Source organism: Gossypium hirsutum, chromosome D12 (assembly GCF_007990345.1).
Source record: "Gossypium hirsutum isolate 1008001.06 chromosome D12, Gossypium_hirsutum_v2.1, whole genome shotgun sequence".
Classification (NCBI taxonomy): domain Eukaryota; kingdom Viridiplantae; phylum Streptophyta; class Magnoliopsida; order Malvales; family Malvaceae; genus Gossypium; species Gossypium hirsutum.
The window spans coordinates 63,125,210-63,148,100 of record NC_053448.1 but is presented as its reverse complement, the minus strand read 5'-3'; the positions used below and the strand labels follow the sequence as shown (position 1 = coordinate 63,148,100).

Here is a 22,891-nt window from a genome sequence, read left to right as displayed (position 1 = left end):
TTCCTTGACTTCAATTACAGCAAAACTGTTCTCATTATCCATTTCCTCCGTATTGGGAATGTTTATGAATATATAATATAAAAACTTCAATTGTAAGATAACATAACTCAAAGCACACTTGTGTTTTTCTTTTCCATGCATAAAACCACAAGTCCATTAAGCTTTAACTCTATACAAGAAATCACTATGGTAAATTAGCATCCGAATTAAAGCGTAAGATTAGAAATAAATCTGTATGCTAAAAGCGTTGCATGATAAACAAGCCGACTTGATCCTGTTTGTCTAAAAAGAATCTCTAGGTAGCAAGAGGAACACAAGCATTTGATTTTTGACTGAAGCCAATCCGTCTCATTTAGCAGGCACGAAGTTCCTCCCGCAGAAGACATTTCTGCAATTTGAATGAATGGAAAGGAGATCATGTCCTGGATATTGTTGCTTCCGGATTAAACAAATACACAGTAATCGCACAGTTCTTACACATCCATACACGATATGTCAAGATGCAACTGGTTAAGCCCCACACTCAAGTTTGAAAGTTTTGTTACTTGCATTTGATTTAATTGAATACAACAAATAACTCCCATAGCTAATAATTTAGTGAGCTTCGAAGCATGAGAATGCAGAACACGGAAATGATTCAATTATAAGGGGATTCTTAGTGTCGCTTGTTGATAACATAAAGACCAAATGTGCCATGTCATATCTAAGCTACTCAGTATCAAGTATGCATACTAATTCAAAAGCTTTAAATTTCATATGTTAAGACTGTCAGATAATAACAAGCACCCAAAACTTTAATAAGAGAAAATACCGACATTAGACATCCTCGACTTGGCTTTTTCTTCTTCTCCTTCTGTTTCTGGGGTGGCTTGATTACAACTTTGATTGCATCATCAAAAACTGCTTTCACGTTCTGCACAAGCAAAATCATAACTGAAAAAGCTCCATGCTACTTGTAAAACAATGCATGAATCTTTTTTAGACTGCCATAACACCAGGATCTGAGCCTAAAGTATGGAAACTCCAAAGACAAGTTTGAGATAGGATCTTTATGTTAGTAACATGACGTGATGCATGTCAACAGATAAAGAGTTAACAAGTGACCAAGATCGAAGAGTTCATGTCTATAAACCAATTTCCACCAAGAACTCCTCCAGTTTGTCCTTAAGAGACTCAAGTCTCCCAAGGTCATTAATAAAGAGTAGTTACCAAACTTTCTTCATACCTGCTGAGTTTTTGAGCTGCACTCAATGTAATAAGCAGCACCTATCTGTTTGCGGAGCTCCTCGCCCTGTTTTTCATAGGATGGTTAAAGTACAAAAACGCTAATAATATCTATATTACAAATCCTACCGGTAAGAGATATCACACCTGTGCGGTGCTAACCGGCAGCAAGCCAGGATGATCAGCCAGATAATGTTTATCCTCACGAAGATCTATTTGTCCATTTAAAAAAAAAAGAAATTAGTACGTTATCTAGCAAATGATCACATAAAAATTGCAATGTTGCCTATAGTACTAAATTAACTTTTAAAGGCTCCTTTATAAAAGACATGGATCATTCAAATACCAATTCAAAAGGGCATATTAAAAGTTTCAGGTTAAAAAATTTCCTTTCAGAAGATGCCAGAACCCACAATTTCTATTTCTACATGAGAGCACTAAACAGTCCTTTTGGTCAATTAGCTGGAGAAGTAGTCTGTCCAGTAGAATTTAAAATATGCGACATCAACATAAGGTGAAAACAATGGAGAAAAGAAGATACTAAGATTTAACTGGAAGTGTCACTAAATTGTGGACTTGATATTGAAGTAATCAAGGACTTGTGCAGAAGCAATTGACAACTATTCTCTTAACTCTATTAGCTTTCAATTTTGCATTTAATTTTCCGATGAGCATGACCACTTTTAGATCAAAACAACACAAAACTACCTCATGATATTTGAGCAAGCCTGAGTTCAGGCCTATGATTAGAATAAAATAGCATTGGATTTCCACCTACCAAGGCTTGAAAAACAAATTTCACTCAAGGGAATATTTTTCTGTTCATTTGTTCTCTCAAGTCTTAGTAGTCTATATCCTACCTTTCTTCCATCTCTACGAGATGCATAACTTCGGTTAGACCAAATCTCTAGTACATCAAGTAGTTTCCAAACAAAATTTTTGCACTACACACATCAATCAGTGCCACTTCCACTACCTCTTAATTTATTGCATGAGTTAATTGCACCAGACATCCCCTAACTATGAGTCTATGAGCCCCATTCTAAATATTACTCCAATCTCCAATTTCATGCAGATATCATTTAAGTAGTTTTTAAACTATCTGGTGATGCTATTCTACTACAAAGTATAGAATGTGAAAAACTAAATTAAGATCTAGTTTGACTAAAAAAGCTAGTGATGTAATTGCAGAATTACCCAATTTGGTGCCAACCAGAACCACAGGGACGCCTGGGGCATAATGCTGAAGTTCAGGAATCCACTGTCATCAGAGAATTGCAGAATATTAACATAAGACATCACAACTGTTGAAAGAAGCTGAATATCCAAGATAATTCACCTTTTTTAGTACGTTCTCATGGCTTGCTCGACTAACTAATGAGAAAGCTAAGACAAAGACATCTGCACCTCTGTAGCTCAATGGCCTTAGTCTGTTGTAATCCTCTTGTCCTATAAAAATGTTATCAATCAATACTTGAAAACAAGTTTAAATTTTAAGAAAATGTTTATCAAATTTCACTTTAAAAAGAAACAAACAACTTTGATGTGAAAATTCAATGCCATACTGACTGTAAATTGGAGCTTCAAACATAAAACTTAAAGCATAAAACGTCAAAGTAGAATTGATACCAGCCGTGTCCCAAAGACCTAAGTTCACAGTTGTGCCTTCAACTACAACGTTGGCACTGAAGTTATCAAAAACTGTTGGTATGTAATCCTGATGACAAAGCACAGTAAAACCCCAGATTCAAACAATAAAAGAACAAGAAAAACCCAGATGAGAAAATTCAGCTAAGTTATAAGAACCCCAAAAGGACATACTTTTGATGATCATGAATAAGTAAGCTAGAAACATGTTCAGAACTATAAAGCTAGAGTCTTTACATGAAACAGGATGAAAAAAAAAAAACAAGAATAAATGGAAACTCTAGCAGCAAAAATCTAAAAAACAAGATATATACCCAGAGAGATAAGAAAAGAGGAAAAAATTAAGAACATACGGTCGGGAACTTGTTACTTGTATAGCAAATAAGCATGCAAGTCTTGCCAACAGCTCCATCTCCAACTGTTACACATTTGATAAATCTTGAAGCGCTTGAAGCCATTGAAACACAAAACAATAAAGCAAATACAGAAAAAAAAAAAGAAAAGAAAGAAAGAAAAAAGCTTGGGTAGTTTTGATGGATGGATAAATTTATGATCTTTTTTAGTTGGATTTTGGATTTAGAGACAAAGAGTGTGAGAGAGAAGAGTGGGGTGGATCACATGATTCTCACTCATTTCACTTCTTCTTTATCAATTCTATTACTACTCTTACTACTTTTTTCTTTCTTTCTTGACAATGGAGATTGTGAATTTACTGCACAACTTCAGATTTTTTTTTAGTATTAATATTTCTTCTTTGAATTATGCATAATTTACTTCTTTCTTCCTTCTCCACTTTTCATTTTTCAAGTTGAGTAATATAGGGGTTAAGAGCTTTTAAAAGATAATATAATAATACGTTCAAAGTATTTTTTGGTTTCTAATTTTCTATTGGTTAAATTACACTCGAGTTATTAGATTATTAGTAAATTTATATTTTAGTCACTTAACTTCAAATGTTACAAAATGGTCATTGAACTATTCGAAAGTTTTCATTTAAGTCACTAGGTTGTTAAAATTATTGTTGTTTGGCCTTCTATGTTCACACTGTCTACAGCAATCGAAAGTTCTCATTTTCTCTCTATTTTATTGTTCAGTTTCTTTTCATAAAGAAGAGTTCAACGTCACGAATTTACGAACTAAAAATTAAATAGTTTTCTTCTTCGATCTCCAATACTAACCGTCCGATCAACTTAAATCTAAGGTATATTCTACTCGTTAATGGATATTGATTCACTGTATTGATCGTTAAATCGTGACTTGGAGCTTGTTAGCTAGAATTTTAAAGAAAAAAAACGTAACAGCCTAATGTCTTAAATAAAAATTTACGAATAGTTTAGTGATTTAAATGAAAATTTCGAATATTTCAGTGACTATTTTATAACTTTTTGAAGTTGAGTGACCAAATCATAAACATACTAATAGTTTAGTGACATTGGGTATAATTTACCCTTTTATTATAGATTAGTGATTTTCATTATGTTATTAATATTATTAAGTGATTTCCATTACCTAATATCATTTTATCACACAAAGAAATACATAAAAGAAAATTGGGGTCTATTTCGAGGAAAGCAACACATAAAGACACAGACACCATCAATTTTTTTTTTCTTTTTTGGCAAGTTGTTTAAGGAGAAAAGAAAAAACTCTAGGCTTTTCAACAATTTGACGTGACAAATATTATTTAAATGATGAAATTAAACACATTAAATAATCAATAAATGTATAATTATCTTTTTTTTTTTTAATGAAAGATTGAATCGGTCGATAGTTATATCCCACATAATGATAAAAACTAGTTTTCTAAGATGTTTTTGATGTGCCCTGCTTATAATTAGAATTAAAAATTCACCTTCACGAGATAATTACTCATTTAATATTATCTAGGATCAAATTTCGTTAATGTGTAATTAAATATATTATATTAAAATTTTAATTATAAAATTTAATTATACTTATTTAAAAAAATAAATATATTAATTTATTTTTATATTAGATAAATATAATTATTTATGTATATAATATATATAAATTAAAATAAAATAAAATATATATTTAAAAATAATTATGGATAGTGAAATGAATAGACTTGATACATATATAACTTAAGAAAAGCATAACATTTTAATCGAATTTATAATTTCAAAAACAAAAAATTAAGAATTGGCTTGCCACTAAAATCCCGTTGAAGTGATACACCTACTACATTAAATATATAGATGATATTATATGGGTGAGAAGACCCTTTGGGTTTTATATTTAGGACCACACCGCATTTATTATTATTAATAATTCTTTTAATGTCATATTCCGATTGGACGCTCTATTTGGACTCATTCAATTTTCTTCTTTTTATATTTTCAAATCATATTTATAATTGATTTGGAACTTCATTTTTAGATAAATCTAATTTTAAGTGAAATAAAAATATAAAATAATGTTAAATCAGAAATAATGTGTTGATGGTTTAACAAAAGAAAATGGTACATGGGAATTATGAAAATGAAAAAGAAGGGAATCTAGGTGAGTTGGTCTTCCCCCAAAATTAGCAAAAGTTTAGGGGGGAAGTCCAATAATTGCAAAGCATTGATAAAGTGGTGGTGGAAGGTATAAGTAAAGATTAAGTAAACATAATAAAAGCAAAAGCAAGGATTGCCCACAAAAGTTAAACTGTTTAGCTAAAGTTGCACTCATCATCTTAATTTCTTTTTTATTTTTATTTTGCTTAAAAGCTTTAATGCTTTCGCCTTTACTCTTTCCTCCCACGAAAGTTTTTGTTATTAAAAATTGAATTATATTGTTTATTTTATATTAATAAATTAATTCATATATGTTAATTTAAAGAGCAAATCAATATTTTTAAAACTGAATCTATGATCAAATCAACAATTTATCAGTCCAATCAATTCAATTAAAAAATTAATAAAATCTGCTATCTATCTCTGGGTCTTTATCCACAAAGCCTCAACTACCACGGGCTAATCTCCATTAAACTGAACAGGCCCTCACACCATCGCAGTTGGGTCAAGTTCATTGGACCTCAAAACCCATTGTTTGAGCTCACTAAGCAATTTCTACATAGAAATTTTGGTAATTTTCTCGAAGCTGAAAGCTATTGCGGCAAAATCCCAGCAGAACAATATACAGAAAGGTAGAAGATGAGTTCGAGGGAACCTAGTTTCGAAGAATTGTTGGAGGAGAAGAAGCGTGTCAGGAACCCTCTTGTCCCTGTCGGTAATTTTCCATTTCCCCTCTTCAAATTCTCCGATTTTATGCTTGCTTTTTATCTATTTTTTGTATGAAAGATTTGTGGTTCGAATTTTATAGAAATTAAACTTTTGTTTGCTTCAGTTTGTCTTGCAGATCCATAGTTGGAAGGATGTTTCTGATAAAGTTTTTCTAATTTTAAGCTTTAATTAATAAATTGATGTTTCTGATAGCCAGTTTAAGCTACCTAATTAACAACCCCATTGCTAATGCTTTATTCCTTTAAATGGAATCTCAAGTGTGAAAATTGTGTAGCTAAGTGCTTTGATTTGTTATGTGTATGTAGCATATTCTTGGAGTTGCCCTTTTATTTGGCTGCAAAAACACTTCACGTCCTCGATTATGTTGAGTTTTTGCTTAACTAAGGATTGCTTCATGTGGTTACTATCCAAATGGGAGCTGTAAATTAACGTAAACTTCTTAGAGTTACACCTCAAAGGACGTAATAGGACCTTTCGTGGATGATTGGATGCCAACTCTTTGTAATCAATTTGAGTGTATTGCTTTACTCCTTTTTCTTGTCTGTTGATGCTTGAGAATTTGCTTGGTCTTTTGTTTCTAGCTTCTTGGACTAGTTAGCTGCTTTGTCTCACCTTTGTTTTTTCTTTCATGTTAATAGAACCAGTACTGAATGAAACTAGATTGTAACTGTGAGCATATCCATAGTATATCAATATTTGAAATACAAGTTTTTTATTTTTAAAATTTTCTAGAGGACTTTTTGAAAATTCACTTCATTGGTTTTTTGGCCAAGTTTGTATGTTCAACATGAAGCAATGAGCATCCTGTATTTTGGTATTTTACTGTTGCCTATTTTGCATTTCTTTATTTTTACAAATTTGTCTTTATCAAAGTATTATAATTGTTATTGGCAACTTTTCATTTATAATATGACAATTAGAAAGATCATGCTTCACTGTGAATACCATTACCAGTTCCATTGATGAATTGAATCCTAAGATGCTTGTGTGACTATCAGTTAGTGTGATGCTGTCACTCTTATCAAACCTAGACATGAAGGGTGCCTGTGTAGGAGTTGGGAACCTTGGAAGCTTGTGTCCAAAACTTAATCAATGACCTTCCTTGCATGTTCTATACATGAACTCCATGTCTTTTTCCAAGGATTTGATTTAATTTATTGGCTACCTAATCATCTTGCAGAGTTCACACTGGGATGGATTATTAAATCCAACTTGGATGAAACCTGTTTTGATTTGGAGCTAATGATACCTCTCTGCGGGAAATAGCAAAGAGATTGATATATTGCTTACAACTTGGTTCAATTTGGTTTTATTTATTGCTATTTTGAACTTCATTTAATGTTTAGGTTGTTTGCTGTTTTCCTTTGTTTTGTTTTCATCTTCAGCTCGATAGCTTATAGTGCTTTAGGCATTTGCTGCACGTTAGGATGTTGTTAGCTACCTTAAATGCATAATCTAATCAATGCTGAACCCTACTTAACTAATTGAGGGATTAGCTTACTAAGACTTTCGATTGGTGCTCTTGTTGCATTTACCAGGCTTAATTGTGATATTTCATAGTACTAGAATTATATTTGGTATTTTACATTATTTCAGGGTTTAGCATCTTAATATGTTGTCAAGGTTTGGAGTCCAAGTAAGATGTTATTTCCAACTGGAACCCGGGTTTATGTAAAACCAATACAATCTTCTTTGCTGTGTGATGCTAGTGGAAACAAATAGTCATCGAAATTCGTAGCCACTAATAGATTTGGGCATATACAGGTGCACTTATTACCGCTGGAGTGCTCACTGCGGGGTTGATCAGTTTTAGACAAGGAAATTCTCAGTTGGGTCAGATGCTGATGCGAGCTAGGGTGGTAGTTCAGGGAGCTACAGTTGCTCTTATGGTTGGCACTGCATACTACTATGGGGATAATCCCTGGAAATCGAGTTAGAACACTCGGTTTCATGGTTGCAACCATTATATTGTTTTTATTTTGATATGCAATTTCTTTTTATAGCTATAGATGTTGAACAAAAGCATCATACCAAGAAAGCAAATGCCCTCAGATTGATATAGCTTGGGAATAAATTAAATATGCTCTATGCATGTCTTATTCTAAGATATTATTATTTGGTACATATGTATATGTAATGTTGAATATGTATTTGTTTAAAACCCAAAGGATAGGGACAAAGAACCAGCTGCTCAGGGTTCAGCGAAATTTAATATTGGTTGGATTCGAAAAAATTAATTAAAATTTTATATTAAATAATTCGAGTTACGTAATTATGTGAAATAAAATTTAAAACCGAAAAAAAGCAGTATCTCTCACGTCAAATAAATAAATCAATGCCCTCAAATCTAATTCGCTTAACACGGTCCGTTTACCTACCAAATTGGGAAGGCGACTAATCAGGTTTTATCCTACCATCAAACAGTATTTATTCTAATTAATCACTTAAAAAATCAGTAATTATCTTTAACTTTTATCACAATCATTTTAATTTAAATAATATTATCTAAACAGTAATTAGCTTGATCCAATTAATTTATCATATTTGCTTAAATTTAAAATTAATTTTATCTTAAAATTATACATGAATTTTGGTTTAATGTGTAATTGTATAGATGAATTTTAATTTGGTGTAATTATATACTTAAAACTTTGATTGTGATTCAAATGTATGCATGCAATTTTAGTTTTGATTCAATCATAAATAAATATTTTAATTAATTTTTATATTGGAAAAATACAATTATTTCTATATGCAATATATAAATATAAAATGATGCTCTATCAATAATTGTGTTAATAATTTGTAAGAATTTGATCAAATTAAAATTTCATGTATAAAATTGTACAAAATTAAAATTCATGTATATAATTATATATTAAATCAAAATTATGTATAATTTTAAGATTTTCTTTATTTTTTCCCGCAATCACGATGATAAAATTTAGTTGGAATATCATAGACTAATTTTTATTATTATCATCTAACGTCAAAATTAATTTAATTTTATGTGCACAATTTATTTACCTTTTATTCCTATCCAAAAAGGGTAAAGAAAAGGAAAAAAGAATAACATTTCTCGCTAAATCCGTCAAGTCAATTTCTAAAGCGAAGACGGGAAGCCGTTTCAACCCGAGTAGCTAAAGCTTAAAGCTAATCCTCTTCCATTATTTGATTAAAAGAAAAAGAAAACCCATTGATCAAGTCTCATCGCCAAAGATCACCGCTGGTTTTGGGGTGCCTTCAATCCATCCCTGAAATCTGGTTCCCCATTCCGTCCCCAGCTCAGCTCTCTTTCTAAAATACAACTCCTGATTTAGCTTTTTAATTTTTGTGGATCAAGGTTAGATCAACTAAATTTCTTGATATCTCTGCAAATTTCTTTACTTCTCGCCTTTTAAGCTATATTCTTTTATGAGCTCCGCATGATTATATATTTTTGCATTTTGAGATTTTGATGAAAGCAATCTCACCTATAGCCTGACTTCTAGCTAAAATCCCATTTTACTTATTTTTTATTTATTGAAGACATTTTCATATGAAATTGCAATATGTTTTAAAGTTATATATTTTTTAATAAAGTTCTAGGTAGTATTTTATATGTGTAGTACTAGCTGATATCAATTTTGGTTAGTCTTCCCCTGTTTTTGAAGCTTAAGAGGATAAAACTAAATATATTATAAGGAATTTTTATGGTGTTCATGGGAAAATGGGGAAGGAAAGGTTGGTAAAATTCTTGCTCAACTAGTGGGTGGGTGCCACGCAAGATCTACATTGGACATTTAGATTCCATGTAAGCTTCCGGTTATTACTCCCGTTTGAAGGGCTGCTGAAAGGGCTAGATTTAACACTGAAAAGGTTTAGGACTGATTGTGTACAAGTTGTAGAACGAATGAAAAAAGACTAGGTTTTAGGACAAAAATTATTCTTATCTCAAGAAATGTATATTGGGTACCAACTGGTTAAAGATTTATGATGTTAGTTTCCCCAACAAATGACTGAAAGGTCTAGGTGATTTATGGGATTGGGTCTCTTTCAAATAGTTAGACATGTTAGTTTTGGTCCTAGATTTGTTGTTGTTCATTTGGAAAGTAAGGTAAATCCGAGTTATCTCTATTGGATGGGTAATTCATGTAATTTTGCAATGCTTCTGTTGGGTTGTCACTAAAAGAAATTTAGCACTTGACATTCTAGTTGAATCCTTATGAGTTTGTCGATCACAGTTAGATGAAAATTCACTGAATTGTAACTAAGCTGTGTATTGAAGGTAAGTTTCCTGTTCCCATTTGTTTCTATTTGGTAGCTGAGAAAATGGAGGGCCATACAGAAATATACCAAATGAAGTGTTTTATTTTTTATTTCTAAGGCAATTAATGTACTGGATCAAGTTAGGACACAATGGGATATTTAGTTAAACTCTATTTTTTGATTACAGGCTAGCATATGTAAAAATAATCACATTTGCCTTGCTTGCTTTTTTTTTTTTATTGTTTCTTATCTTAAAATTAAGCTGTTGCTAGGGTTTTTCTTTTCTACCTATCGAGAACTTTGATTATGGTCTAATGTTACTTTTGTTTGATTTAATCTGTGTCAAATAGATGCCAGAGAGGTCAAAATCTTCTTCTGTAAGTAATCTTCCACTCATCCTGGACATTGATGACTTTAAGGTAATGATTCTAACCACTGATTTAAGCTTTCCATTAGTTAAAGATTGTGATTGGCCAAAAAGAAGACTGTCAGAGCCTCTTTTAGTGTTCTCATTGGATGCCTTTGGATAACTTTATGGTTGAATGTCAACTGGCAGGGTGATTTTTCATTTGATGCATTATTTGGGAACCTGGTTAACGAGCTCCTGCCATCTTTCCAAGAAGAAGAAGCAGATACAGCAGGTGGACATGGCCTTGGTGGGACTGAGGCTCTACCAAATGGACATGCCCGTGCCTCTTCCGATGCAGCAAAATTTGCACAAGGAGACTCTATCCCTCTATTTCCAGAAGTAGATGCTTTGCTATCACTGTTCAAGGATTCTTGTAAAGAGTTGATTGATCTTCGAAAGCAGGTCTATTCTATAATAGTTGGTGTTGGGTTTGGAAAAAGCTGTAGGATTCATATTAATGTTTTTATTTTCTTGATATGGGATGAAGGTTGATGGAAAACTCTACAATCTCAAGAAAGAGGTTTCTACTCAAGATGCTAAGCACCGGAAGACACTAACTGAGGTTTGTCAGCAGAATTCCTTCACACCTTTTCTTTTGAAGCTTTCATGTGGAAATGTTATTACAAGAAAGAAGTAATTATTTCTTTCATGCCTAACATTATTTTAGAGAAAGTATTTGTCTTTTGGATACTTCTATATAATAAAACTAAAAAAGGAAAGATGAAGTCCTATAGTTTCACTGATTTTTGCTTGTAAGGACTTTAAGAAAACAAAATAGTGAATATTGAGATAAAAGGTCTTTTTTTAAATAAAAAAATAAAAAATAAAAGCACCCTGCGTTGACTTGAACAGCAACAGCATGGAACCATGCCATTATGTCAAAAATCTGATAAAAAGTTTTGGATTTTTCTAATTACAAGTTTTTAGGTGAAAGTGAATTTCAAAAAAATATGAGTTTCCATTGGGTCATAAACTGATTAGTTTTACTTCTTATTTTTCTCCAGCTGGAAAAAGGAGTAGATGGATTGTTCGACAGCTTTGCGAGACTGGATTCACGTATTTCAAGTGTTGGGCAGACTGCTGCGAAAATAGGAGATCATTTGCAGGTAAGAATTGACAGTAAATGACTTAGTAAAATTTTTTAAATTCTTTTGTTTGGATATTTTGTGATTTGATTATTATCTTTTATTTTGTTTTGGTTCATTTTAAACTCTTATTTTGAATTCTTGTTTGCTGAATATTGCTCTATAAATACTCTAAATTCAATCAATGAAAAGCATGCTTCATTTTTCCTTATTCACAGTTTTCTTTATGGTAATCAGAGCCTTCAAAGCTCAAACGAGCAAAATCTGATCCATTGTATTGGCTGCACTAACCAGTTTTGTCTGATCCTAGTTGGTTGTCATCATGTGATGGATCTTATTGCTAAAAATTGAAGTTATTTATGGCATTCCCTGAATGCATTTATTTGGTACTTTCTTGTCAGAGTGCAGATGCTCAGCGTGAAACTGCTAGTCAGACCATAGAGCTTGTAAAGGTACTTTGAGTTGGTGTGTTTTATCTGCTATCTGTTGCTTAAGTTGCTTTAACGCTTTGACAATTTAATACCTTGCAGTACTTGATGGAGTTTAACAGCAGTCCGGGCGATCTAATGGAACTCTCACCTCTATTTTCTGATGACAGCCGTGTTGCTGAGGCTGCTTCAATTGCACAGAAATTGCGTAAGATGACATCACTTTTCCAAAAGCTTTAGTTACTGCGCATTATTCTTGAGTTCTTTGAGTTACCATATCTGTACATGAAAACTGACTGACTGAATGTGATACAATGTATCTGATATGACCATTCTAAACTGTAACTGGTAAAATGTAACATATTTGACTATAGGAACTTATTTCCGTAACTGGAAAACTTATATATCTATTTATCTATTTATGCTTTATGAATAGTTTTTACCTTTCATGTCATTTTGTTAATTTTAGGATCATTTGCTGAGGAGGATATTGCCAGAGCTGTACCGTCAGTTGTGGGAAGTGCAACTGCCAGCAGAGGATTGGAAGTTGCTGTTGCTAATCTTCAGGAGTACTGCAATGGTATGTTAACTATTTTGTTATACTTGCCTAACATGAAACCTGTTCAATAAATGAGAATGATAAATGAGTGAGTTTTAGTGGATTATTATGTAAATTTTGTAAGTTGATTTTGTTATCTCAAGAATTTGTAGAAGCTTTAGAATTAAATCGTGAAGGGGGGGGGGGGAATCCACAAAATTCCGTCTTATAAATGGTCTCCCTTATTGGAAGGACAAGTCTATCGAGTCTCTCTCTGACTTTATCTTCTCCGAACTCTCTGTAGAATTGGAGAACAGATTGTTATCTCGGTTTGATGCTGCATCACAGAGAAGGGAGTTGTCTACCATGTCTGAATGTGCTAAAATTTTATCTCAGGTAATAATTAATTGTATATGTAGTTGTTTATCCTCCATAAAATTGAATTCAAGTATTAATTTCCTCTATTAGAGCAGGAATCTTGTTAACCAATTTTGAATATTTCTCTTCCATAAATGCAGTTTAACAGGGGCAGCAGTGCCATGCAACATTATGTGGCAACCCGTCCAATGTTCATTGATGTAGAAATCATGAATTCAGACACCAGACTAGTTCTTGGCGACCAGGGTTCTCAAGCTAGTCCTAGCAATGTTGCTCGTGGGCTTTCTTCATTATACAAAGAAATCACAGGTTGAGAGAGTTGTTGTGTATTGATCCTTAAGTCAAGGGTTTTAGTTCACCAATAGACATGTCATGTGTTTGCTGTTTGTCTTGCAGATACTGTGCGCAAAGAAGCAGCAACAATTATGGCAGTATTCCCGTCTCCTAATGATGTTATGTCAATTTTAGTTCAGGTTCCTTGAAGAATCAGTCCTTCATGTTCCCTTTTTATTGAATTTAATCAATTTATATGCAATCCCATTATGTCTACCTGTTTGCTAGTTATATTTGGTTTCTTATGCCATATGCAGCGAGTTTTGGAGCAGAGAGTTACTGCTCTTTTAGACAAATTATTAGTGAAGCCATCTCTTGTGAATCCTCCTCCCATGGAGGAAGGCGGACTTTTATTGGTGAGTAAACCTCCAGAAAATGCATCCATAATTTAAAGTAACAAACTTTAACTTTACACATTCCACTTGAGGCTTTCAGTATTTGAGAATGCTAGCTGTGGCATATGAGAAGACCCAGGAACTTGCTAGAGAGCTACGAGCCGTTGGATGTGGTGATTTGGATGTTGAAGGTAACCATATGACGGTAGCTTCTTTGCAAATCTCCTTGTAGTGCATATTCCTTTTATAATTTTAAATAACTATTGGAATCAAATATAATTATTGGTTAGCTACTACATGGTTGAACAAGGTCATTTAGAACTGTTGATGGGATTAAATAAAAAATAAACTAAAGTGATGGATGATGGTTGTGTCGGATGAATTAGAAAATTTAATCAAATGTACAATATGGGGTTTCAATCTAGAGATATGATGTAACATTATATTCTTGATATTTTGTGAGGTTGTCCAAACTCACAAAGGTTGTTTTGGATTTGATTCTTTCATATGTAATTCTTTTATCTGAATATATAATTGTTTTACTAACCTTATCAAAAGGTATGACCATTGACATATATTAATTTAACAATAAGATTTTAGTAGAAAGTCAATTGCTCTTATATAATTTTTTCTTGTTTTATCACCGTAATGACGAAATTGCTTGTTGTTACAGGTCTCACAGAGTCTCTATTTTCATCTCACATGGATGAATATCCTGAACATGAACAAGCATCTCTCGGACAACTGTATCAAGCAAAGGTTTGTGAATTTGCCATGCTTGTTCCCTAAAGTTCGAATGCTTGATTTGCTTCATTCTTGCAGCTTGTAACATCTGTGATCTGGTGCAGTTGGATGAACTGCGTGCTGAAAACCAGAATGTTTCTGATTCAACTGGAACTATAGGGCGCTCTAAAGGGGCTTCAGTGGCTTCTTCGCATCAGCAAATATCTGTTGCAGTTGTGACAGAGTTTGTACGGTGGAATGAAGAAGCATTAACCAGATGCACTTTATTTTCGTCTCAGGTAATAATTTATCCACCAATCAGAGGTGTGCTCTGTTAATTGTGTAGTATTTGCAGCTCAAGAGAGACACTGCATATAAGATTTGGCTTAGCAGTTAGCACCCAAAAAAAGGGTTTTAAGGAAAAAAAGACGATGCTTTTGAATGTTTCTATTAGGTATTAACTATTAATTGTTGTTGTCCTTAAAGTTTTGTCTAAACCTTAACCTTCCAGTGGGTTTCTTAATGTGCTTGCTGATGTAATACGTTGATTGAAAAACTCTTAATTCTTGCAATTCAGAGGCCTTATCCGCCACCATGACTGTGATAAATAAAATATAGCTAATGTGACATGATAGGATATATTAAAATTAAGCATGCATTATGCAACAGAATGCTAGTGTGGTAAAAAGAGAAAAGGGTGGGTGACCAAAAGAACCAGATATTATGACATAAATGAGATCAATTATTAACTGAATTACAATGTCTTTGACAGCCTGCAACACTTGCAGCCAATGTAAAAGCAGTGTTCACTTGCCTACTTGACCAAGTAAGTTGGTTTTAAACATGTTGGTCGTCTGGATTTTTGTCTAGGTACTTAATTTAACTCATTTTTTTAGGTCAGCCAATATATTACTGATGGACTGGAACGGGCTAGAGATAGCTTGACTGAGGCTGCAACCATGAGGGAAAGGTTTGTGCTAGGTACAAATCTTAGTAGAAGGGTGGCTGCTGCAGCTGCTTCTGCGGTAAAAACCTGATTATGACATAATTCATGAATTTTGAGTTCAATTTAACCCAAAAAAATGGAAATAAGGTTAATGACCTGATGTGCAGGCAGAAGCTGCAGCAGCTGCTGGTGAGAGCAGTTTCAGATCTTTTATGGTTGCTGTACAGCGTTGTGGCAGTAGCGTGGCCATAGTTCAGCAAGTATGTTGCATTTCTTGGTTGTTTCTGAAGTTAACTATGAAAGAATATTATAGTATTATGAATATTTGAACCTATCTTACCTTTTATTTGTAGTACTTTGCAAATTCTATATCTCGGCTCTTATTGCCTGTTGATGGTGCTCATGCTGCTTCTTGTGAAGAAATGGCCACAGCAATGTCTAGTGCAGAGGGTGCTGCTTATAAAGGGCTTCAGCAATGCATTGAAACTGTGATGGCTGAGGTCAGTTACTAACTTCCAGTCTTCCATTTAGATTTTTCTGGACAACTCTATTGGGGAGGTTGTCAGATACGGTAATGTCGGGTGTGCTCAATTTTTTTAAGTTTTCCTCATATTTGGAGGGTGGGACTTTCATACCAGTGTCTGATTGATGTGTCGGCTACTTCTTGTTTTCATTGAATCTTCTTTTCACCCACTACATGGTGCCTATTTTTTAACTCTTATTTCTCACCAAGCTTATAGATTTTTCCTGTTATTTTGCTCTCTTCAGTTTTCTTAATTATCAGCTATCTTGTTGAAAATCCTTTGTAGGTTGAACGATTATTATCAGCTGAGCAAAAGGCAACGGATTACCGCTCACCTGATGATGGAATGGCTCCGGATCATCGTCCTACAAATGCCTGCACAAGGTTTGTCCTTTTAGTCAACTTTTGTGGGGTCTTACTCCATGGATGAGAAGCTGATTGATTTGGAAACATTAGAAACTCCATTTCCTATAGTATTTTTTGCTTGGTTATGTTTTACTTTTTTGTTGTCTGCTTGTTAATTAAAACTCCATTTTTCCAGTTTACGGTAGCTATTTTCTTTAGTTCTGCAGCTATGAAAAACAAATTGGTTTATTTCATTTTCTTGTCTTCTTTTCCATGTTTAGAGTTGTTGCTTATCTTTCTCGGGTTCTGGAGGCTGCGTTCACTGCACTAGAGGGTCTTAACAAACAAGCATTCCTGACTGAACTGGTATGATGCTTTCATTTAATATTCCCTTGATTATATTGTGCATAATTTCACGACTTCGAGTGTGCTGAATTTTTGTGTACAAGCAAGATTAGTTTGCATGCTATAGGCAAAGATATGCATGCACTTGTAAAATTTCCCTTGATTATTTTCTGTATTTTTGTTTTGTGGTATGTGGTATTAAGTTTCTTTTTCTTGTCTATCATCATTTTTCCTGTTTCTGTTTTGACTAATGAATATACTACATTTTGAAAAGTTAAACTGTGAATCCTATATCTTTCAGGGAAATCGCTTGTACAAAGGACTACTTAATCATTGGCAGAAGTTTACTTTTAATCCGAGGTATTTGACCTTGCTCTAATGTTTCTACTTTGTTTAACAGTGAGGACCTCTTGTGTGCTTCGTTTGCATGTGACTTTTGAATCATTAATGTACCTACTAATTTGCAGTGGAGGACTAAGACTGAAGCGTGACATAACAGAGTACGGAGAATTTGTGCGTAGTTTTAATGCTCCTTCTGTTGATGAGAAATTTGAACTCCTTGGAATGTAAGTAATTTTGAATTCAAAAAAGTTTGGACCACCGTTTTTGACATTTAAACCTGTATTTCATTGGTAAACTGTTTTGTCTCCAGCTTGGCGAATGTTTTTATCGTTGCTCCTGAAAGTCTGTCTAGTTTGTTTGAGGGCACACCTAGTATCCGGAAAGATGCACAAAGGTATTGCTCATGCTATTGATATTCATCTTTGCAAATTACATTTGAGACTTTTGTGTTATGACATTGGGTTTGGCTTGAAATTCAGGTTTATTCAGCTTAGAGAAGACTACAAGAGTGCGAAACTTGCATCGAGGCTCAGCTCTTTATGGTCGGGTTCTGGTTGATGTAGAGGTGGGGTTGTTGCTGGTATTCAAATATATAGCTCTCTTTGTTTGTCGTTGTTTTTGGACAATTTATCATCTCAACTCAAGAATTTTCTTCCATGCCTACTTAATTTATCATTTTTAATTTATTATAACTGAATACAATACTACATTTTTTTTAATTTAAATGTTAATTTGTATCTTCTCAAAAAAATTATCATCTAGAGTTCGAAAACAAGAAGCCAAGATGAAAATTTTACCACAATCTTGAACCATTCATTATAATTTTTTCATATTAATTTTTTATTTTAAATTTTTAGATTTATTTTAATTATATATTAAATAAAAATAAAAATAAAATTGTAGTTCTTAAATTTTAAATACCTTGATTTTCCCTACCCATATCCTTTCAAATCATTTCAAATTAGCGAGACAGCAGTTTACATTCACAGGAGAATATTATTAAATTTGGTCATTCCATGGATGATTCATCACCTGAAGTATGCCTTCTTGGGGACTTAATGTAGACATTATCGAATTTCGGTCGGTTTCTCTGAATTTCTCGGCTATTCAAAAACTTATTCCGAGATTTAACCCTCAGTAAAATGTCTCCAACAATCCATGGAAAGCTCAAGGAATTCATCCTTTCCTGGAAGTAATTCGGGTGGTAAGTCACATAATACCATGCTGAGGCAAGTTTTTGATGCTCATCAGCCTTGCTGCAGCTACTCTTAAACCATTCTTTAGCTTCTCTCTGTAGGTCCTTGACAGACAACACGATTCGTTCCTTCATTTCTCCATATCTCCGGTTGTCTCGCAGCAAAAACTGTGCTTTGTTGTATATGTTACCTGTCAGGATCTCGTCCTCATACTCTACATCATAATAACTCATCAATAAGCTCATTCTCTCTTCATACATCTCTTTATGGGTCTCCGCAACTGATATCAGCGACTCAAAGCCATTTACTTCCAGGTCATGATCATAAACTAACTCGGCCATCTCTTTTGTCCAAACAAACTTTGACCTTGTTTGCACTGTGGAGTTGATTGTAGCACGGTACAGTTTTCCTAGTACACCAGAGGAAGTATACATGGGTTTGTTTCCCCTCTGCATGAAGTCCGGAAACTCCCTTGGTTTCAGAGCACGAGGCATCTCAGCCGGTGCGCCTGTCTTGGCAAAATCAACAGCCATAGAGTGAAGAGTAGCCAATGCTAGACAGTTTTCACTGCACGCTTTGTCTGGTTCACGATCAGCATGCACTAGATGTGCAGTTGAAATGGCACCCAAAGTATCGTTGATCATGTAGTCAACAAAAAACTTCTGAATTTCCTGCAAAAATTTCAGCAAAGGATAAGGATGAAAAAAAAATCTAACTAAATACAAATCTTTCCAAGTTTCATCACATCAGAAATTCCAGCTCAGTTTCAAACTACCTCCAAGGTCACCTCATGATCCATTATCCGAGGTCTTCGTCCAGTGTAGTCCATTGGCGGCTCAGTTTGACATGGGATGAGATCTTTGTCCCAGCTTATGAAAAACTGGTCCCCATCAAGATCACCACCCGAGCATTCATTTGGATGCGGCCTACAAGATCAAATTGTAGGCGTTAGCCACACCAATCTATTTAAGATCCAAAAATAACTAACAGTAACCACCTCTTGTTGCCATAAATGGCATCAGACACAATGTTATCCAGGAATAGTAAGACAAACACAATCTTATAAGTGACCTCAAGATCAGAAAATGATAGGAACAAACACGTGGTAGCAACTATTTCATATAGGAGAGCAGAGTATATTGAGTTTTCCATGAAGAATACGAAAACAAGAGTTAAATTAAACTGTGAACCATAATACCTTTCACCTTTCTGGGGGAAAACAAGGCAATCCACCAAACCCTTCTCTTCTAGTTGGGGTTCATAAACAGCCTCAAGGACTCTGACATCCCCGGGGTGAAGGCAAGGATTTTTTGTGACAACCACCTTTCCTATAACTATAGCTGTTTCCTCATCCACCTTACGGAAGTAACTTTGGTCTGCACATTCTAGTTCTGCTTTTTTCATTTTTATGCAGAGATAAACTTGACCATAATTCAGTGTACCAGTTTCGTCCAAACAACCAATTAAGATCCGTCCCTTTGGAACAAATATACGGCACCTGCTTTTTAGATCAGACAGTAGATTCTCATAATGTGCTTGAAGCATCATTGAGAGGTAAGGTTGGACATTTGGCTCATAAAACTGAAGCATTTCAACAAGAATGTTCTTGGAATTAACTCCACCTAAACTTTGTAAGGTATCCAAAGCTGCTTCTCTATTTGTTAGCATTTTGCCCAGCAGACACAGTTGTTCCTCTTGCATTCTCTCAAAAACTTCATCCTTGATGCCCAAGGTGGAGAAGAGAGTAACAATTTCTCGATTCAAAAAGCAAGGCATGGATTCACTCCATTTGGTGACATTAAGCATCCTGACTTTAGATTCAAACTTTAGCATGCTATCACGCAGAGACATCTTCCAAAAGGAGTTACGGTCAACAGCAACGACACCTTTGTAACCACCATATCTTATTTGAAATGCTGATGGAATGTGATTCAATCCACACTTCTCAGCAACTTGTCTAGCAAAAGGCAGAGAAATTTTCCCTATACCATCAGAGAAGCAATAATTAATGCCATCAGTTTTAACTTCAATATCATCAATAATCTCCACATCCTGCACAGGGACAACAAGAGTCGGCATCGAGGAACTAAACAATTGACCCATTCTTGAAGCACACTTAGATATGCTACGTATCTTCTTGAAGCATCCCATCCATTCTCTAATATCTTCTGCTTTAACCTCATCATTAGACGCAAACATCCAGACAGAATTCGATCGAAGCTGACTAGCAGAAAATGCCAGAAACTCGAATCGCTTATCTCCGATAACAATTCCATTCTGAAGAACATACAATATCCTGTCATATATTTTTGTTTTGAAAGGTCTAGAAAAAACACCCAGATGCACACCAGTAGAAATGGCATTTGCAGAAAGCTTACTCCAATCTTCTTCAACAAAAGTGACTCTCATAAAATCTGAAGCATATTCTACAAAGTTCTTTACCACATAATTAGCTGTTTCAAGCTCGGGACCCAAGCAATAAATCTTTGTAGGCGTAATTAGGGCTCTACGACAGCTCATGACATTGTGATTTTTTAACCTTTCAGAAACAGATAAAGGAATTCGGTAGTTTTTTCCCGTAGGTAATTTTGCTTTCACAAATGAAACGGGATTATAGCAAGGGGACTGCAGCAGGCGAAGCTTCTGCAGAATCATTACAGCGGTTTCGACAGGCAAACCACTGAGGATACCAATCAGATCAGTGTCCACTGCAGCAATGCTAATTTTTTGAGTATGAACAAGGGCATTGAGCTGAAAAAGGATCTCATATGCTAACTTGGAATCTGATGGGAACTTTACAAGCGGAACAATTTCTGATGGAGATGAGAATTCTCTTCTGGCCTCTAAAGATGGAGATTGGATGTCTTCTCTGTAACACGGGAGATATGTAGACATATCAGAGATTGAAAATCCTGCATTAAATTCCCAATAAAACGAAGTCGATTGCCCAATCGATTTTATCCTTGAAAAATCTGTTGTTCGAACCCAAAGGAAGTCAAACTTCTCCTTGCATATATGATACCGATCCGTACTGAATTTTGAAGCCACATTCGGCCCAGATACTTTCTGATATATCCTTGGAGCATACCTTACCTGGAAACAATAGTTATCCAAAAACCATTCCACACAATTAACACAATTAATAGTTTTCAACATATGTACCCCAGCAGTATATTACATCTAAAATAATTGCATACGAGTCCTTCCATGGCATTACGAAATCAATTAACTCCATCGTGAAAACATTAATGATATTTCTATAAATGCAATTTTCTTGTTCAAAATGATATTAACAAGCTCAATAAACTGCAAACATAGGCTTACTGGAAAGTACACATAACATGAATAAGCTCGGTTGTTTCAGTTCTCTAGCTATGAAATCTTTATAACAAATCCCCGTTAAAAGAATGACAGTAAACATGAAATTAGTGCTCAAAATTGCAAATAACCAACCATGTAATAGACTGGAAACACATAATTGGTTAGCAGCGATGATGAAAAAAGCATACCCTCAAGAGAAGAGCATTGCATGCAGAGCCATCGAAGCAGCAGCCAACAGTCTCAAAAATATCATCAAACAGAAAATCAAGCTTGTAACACTCTCCATCGGTCCATACCCAAAATTCCAATCTCCTTCTCTCGGGCATTATCCAACCTCTCACACCCTCCCAGCGCTCCAAGACACGCAAGCAATCATCACTAGACATAAAACCCGCATGAAGGACTCCACCATCAAGCCTATGATCGGCCCTGATGGGTCTGGGGATGATGTCATCATAAGTTCGAGAGAGTTTAAGAGAATGGGACTTGAAAAGGAGGTGATCGTGGCGGGAGAGACGAAGGGCATCGGACTTAGCTTGGGGAGCAGCGAACTGCACTCTGCCGAAACCACGAGACTTCCAGTTGTTGCGGTCGGTAGAGATCTCAATGGCGAAGACCGAATCAGGGCCGAGCTTGGACTCGAAGAAGTCTAAGAGATCTTTGGCAACGGCGGTTTGGGGTATGTGGGTGAGCCGTAATGTGGGTCTCTCTATCTCCGTACCATCCATCACCTCTCTTCTCTCACAAGGTTTTGCTTTGCCTTCCGGTGTTTGCTTTTGCCTCGGTTTCAGTCTACTACTGCCGGCTAGTGGCGCGGTGGTTTACACCCTTTTTTTCCTTTCTCCTTTTCTGTTTTCACTGAAGTTTTATGATTATTGAACTTGGGCCAAGGTTTTTTATCCTTTGGAATTAGAGTTGCCTTTAGCCATTAAAAAAAAAAAACTACACCCAATTGTTTCCCTTAAATATAAATATAATTAAGAGATGATGATGTGGTTATTTTTATATGTTATAATAACATATTTGATTCTCAATATTTATATATTATTATATGTTCATTCCTAAAATCTAGTATAGTAATAAAAAATGCAAAAAGATTGTTCAGTTATTTGTGTTTCTGTTGCTTAGCATTCTTCAAACAATTTTTTTTTGGAGGGGGATTGAAAAGAAACTAAAAATAAGGTTGATTTAGTGGAAGTGAAGCTTAAGTTGATTGATTCGCAAAATCCAATTCTCCAAACATCATGCCTACAAATGAAAATAACAAAAGTTGGGTT

At 34.5% G+C, this 22,891-nt stretch overlaps 4 protein-coding genes across 4 annotated transcripts; 2 read left to right on the top strand and 2 right to left on the bottom strand.

The window, feature by feature from the left end:
* Positions 1-134: 134 nt before the first annotated feature.
* Positions 135-3,329, bottom strand: LOC107939787 (rac-like GTP-binding protein ARAC8). The gene is made up of 8 exons (NM_001327433.1): positions 3,225-3,329; positions 2,854-2,941; positions 2,564-2,673; positions 2,422-2,485; positions 1,372-1,436; positions 1,226-1,291; positions 816-913; positions 135-388 (listed from the first exon to the last, which is right to left on the bottom strand). The coding sequence occupies exons 1-8, from the start codon at positions 3,327-3,329 to the stop codon at positions 349-351; spliced, it is 636 nt and encodes a 211-aa protein (NP_001314362.1). The 3' UTR covers positions 135-348.
* A 2,491-nt stretch (positions 3,330-5,820) lies between these two features.
* LOC107939811 (RING-H2 finger protein ATL48) lies at positions 5,821-8,224 on the top strand. The gene is made up of 2 exons (XM_016873197.2): positions 5,821-6,105; positions 7,884-8,224. Exons 1-2 carry the CDS (start codon positions 6,030-6,032, stop codon positions 8,054-8,056), a joined length of 249 nt encoding a protein of 82 aa, XP_016728686.1. The 5' UTR covers positions 5,821-6,029; the 3' UTR covers positions 8,057-8,224.
* Positions 8,225-9,175: 951 nt separating this feature from the next.
* LOC107939801 (exocyst complex component SEC10b) lies at positions 9,176-17,794 on the top strand. Its single transcript, XM_041107834.1, has 25 exons — positions 9,176-9,462; positions 10,718-10,786; positions 10,924-11,178; positions 11,264-11,338; positions 11,781-11,882; positions 12,263-12,313; positions 12,392-12,497; positions 12,759-12,869; positions 13,132-13,223; positions 13,346-13,514; positions 13,602-13,678; positions 13,796-13,894; positions 13,974-14,064; positions 14,547-14,632; positions 14,722-14,895; positions 15,369-15,422; positions 15,493-15,621; positions 15,710-15,802; positions 15,896-16,042; positions 16,352-16,449; positions 16,692-16,776; positions 17,057-17,115; positions 17,223-17,321; positions 17,408-17,491; positions 17,577-17,794. Exons 2-25 carry the CDS (start codon positions 10,718-10,720, stop codon positions 17,653-17,655), a joined length of 2,484 nt encoding a protein of 827 aa, XP_040963768.1. The 5' UTR covers positions 9,176-9,462; the 3' UTR covers positions 17,656-17,794.
* A 214-nt stretch (positions 17,795-18,008) lies between these two features.
* Positions 18,009-22,536, bottom strand: LOC107939800 (RNA-dependent RNA polymerase 2). Its single transcript, XM_016873182.2, has 4 exons — positions 21,803-22,536; positions 19,492-21,386; positions 19,069-19,219; positions 18,009-18,964 (listed from the first exon to the last, which is right to left on the bottom strand). Exons 1-4 carry the CDS (start codon positions 22,340-22,342, stop codon positions 18,107-18,109), a joined length of 3,444 nt encoding a protein of 1,147 aa, XP_016728671.1. The 5' UTR covers positions 22,343-22,536; the 3' UTR covers positions 18,009-18,106.
* Between the last annotated feature and the right edge of the window lie 355 nt (positions 22,537-22,891).

What these genes read in the sequence shown, in the direction of transcription:
- LOC107939787 (NM_001327433.1), bottom strand. Translation starts at nt 3,329, where the DNA reads ATGGCTTCAAGCGCTTCAAGATTTATCAAATGTGTAACAGTTGGAGAT. An exon ending in CAAGTAACAAGTTCCCGACC is followed by an intron (nt 2,942 to 3,224) that starts GTATGTTCTTAA and finishes CTTTGTCATCAG; the next exon opens with GATTACATACCAACAGTTTT. An exon ending in TGCCGGTTAGCACCGCACAG is followed by an intron (nt 1,292 to 1,371) that starts GTGTGATATCTC and finishes TATGAAAAACAG; the next exon opens with GGCGAGGAGCTCCGCAAACA.
- LOC107939811 (XM_016873197.2), top strand. Translation starts at nt 6,030, where the DNA reads ATGAGTTCGAGGGAACCTAGTTTCGAAGAATTGTTGGAGGAGAAGAAG. An exon ending in GAACCCTCTTGTCCCTGTCG is followed by an intron (nt 6,106 to 7,883) that starts GTAATTTTCCAT and finishes GGGCATATACAG; the next exon opens with GTGCACTTATTACCGCTGGA.
- LOC107939801 (XM_041107834.1), top strand. Translation starts at nt 10,718, where the DNA reads ATGCCAGAGAGGTCAAAATCTTCTTCTGTAAGTAATCTTCCACTCATC. An exon ending in AAATAGGAGATCATTTGCAG is followed by an intron (nt 11,883 to 12,262) that starts GTAAGAATTGAC and finishes CTTTCTTGTCAG; the next exon opens with AGTGCAGATGCTCAGCGTGA. An exon ending in ATTATACAAAGAAATCACAG is followed by an intron (nt 13,515 to 13,601) that starts GTTGAGAGAGTT and finishes TTTGTCTTGCAG; the next exon opens with ATACTGTGCGCAAAGAAGCA.
- LOC107939800 (XM_016873182.2), bottom strand. Translation starts at nt 22,342, where the DNA reads ATGGATGGTACGGAGATAGAGAGACCCACATTACGGCTCACCCACATA. An exon ending in GCAATGCTCTTCTCTTGAGG is followed by an intron (nt 21,387 to 21,802) that starts GTATGCTTTTTT and finishes TATTGTTTCCAG; the next exon opens with GTAAGGTATGCTCCAAGGAT. An exon ending in TTCCCCCAGAAAGGTGAAAG is followed by an intron (nt 19,220 to 19,491) that starts GTATTATGGTTC and finishes TTGATCTTGTAG; the next exon opens with GCCGCATCCAAATGAATGCT.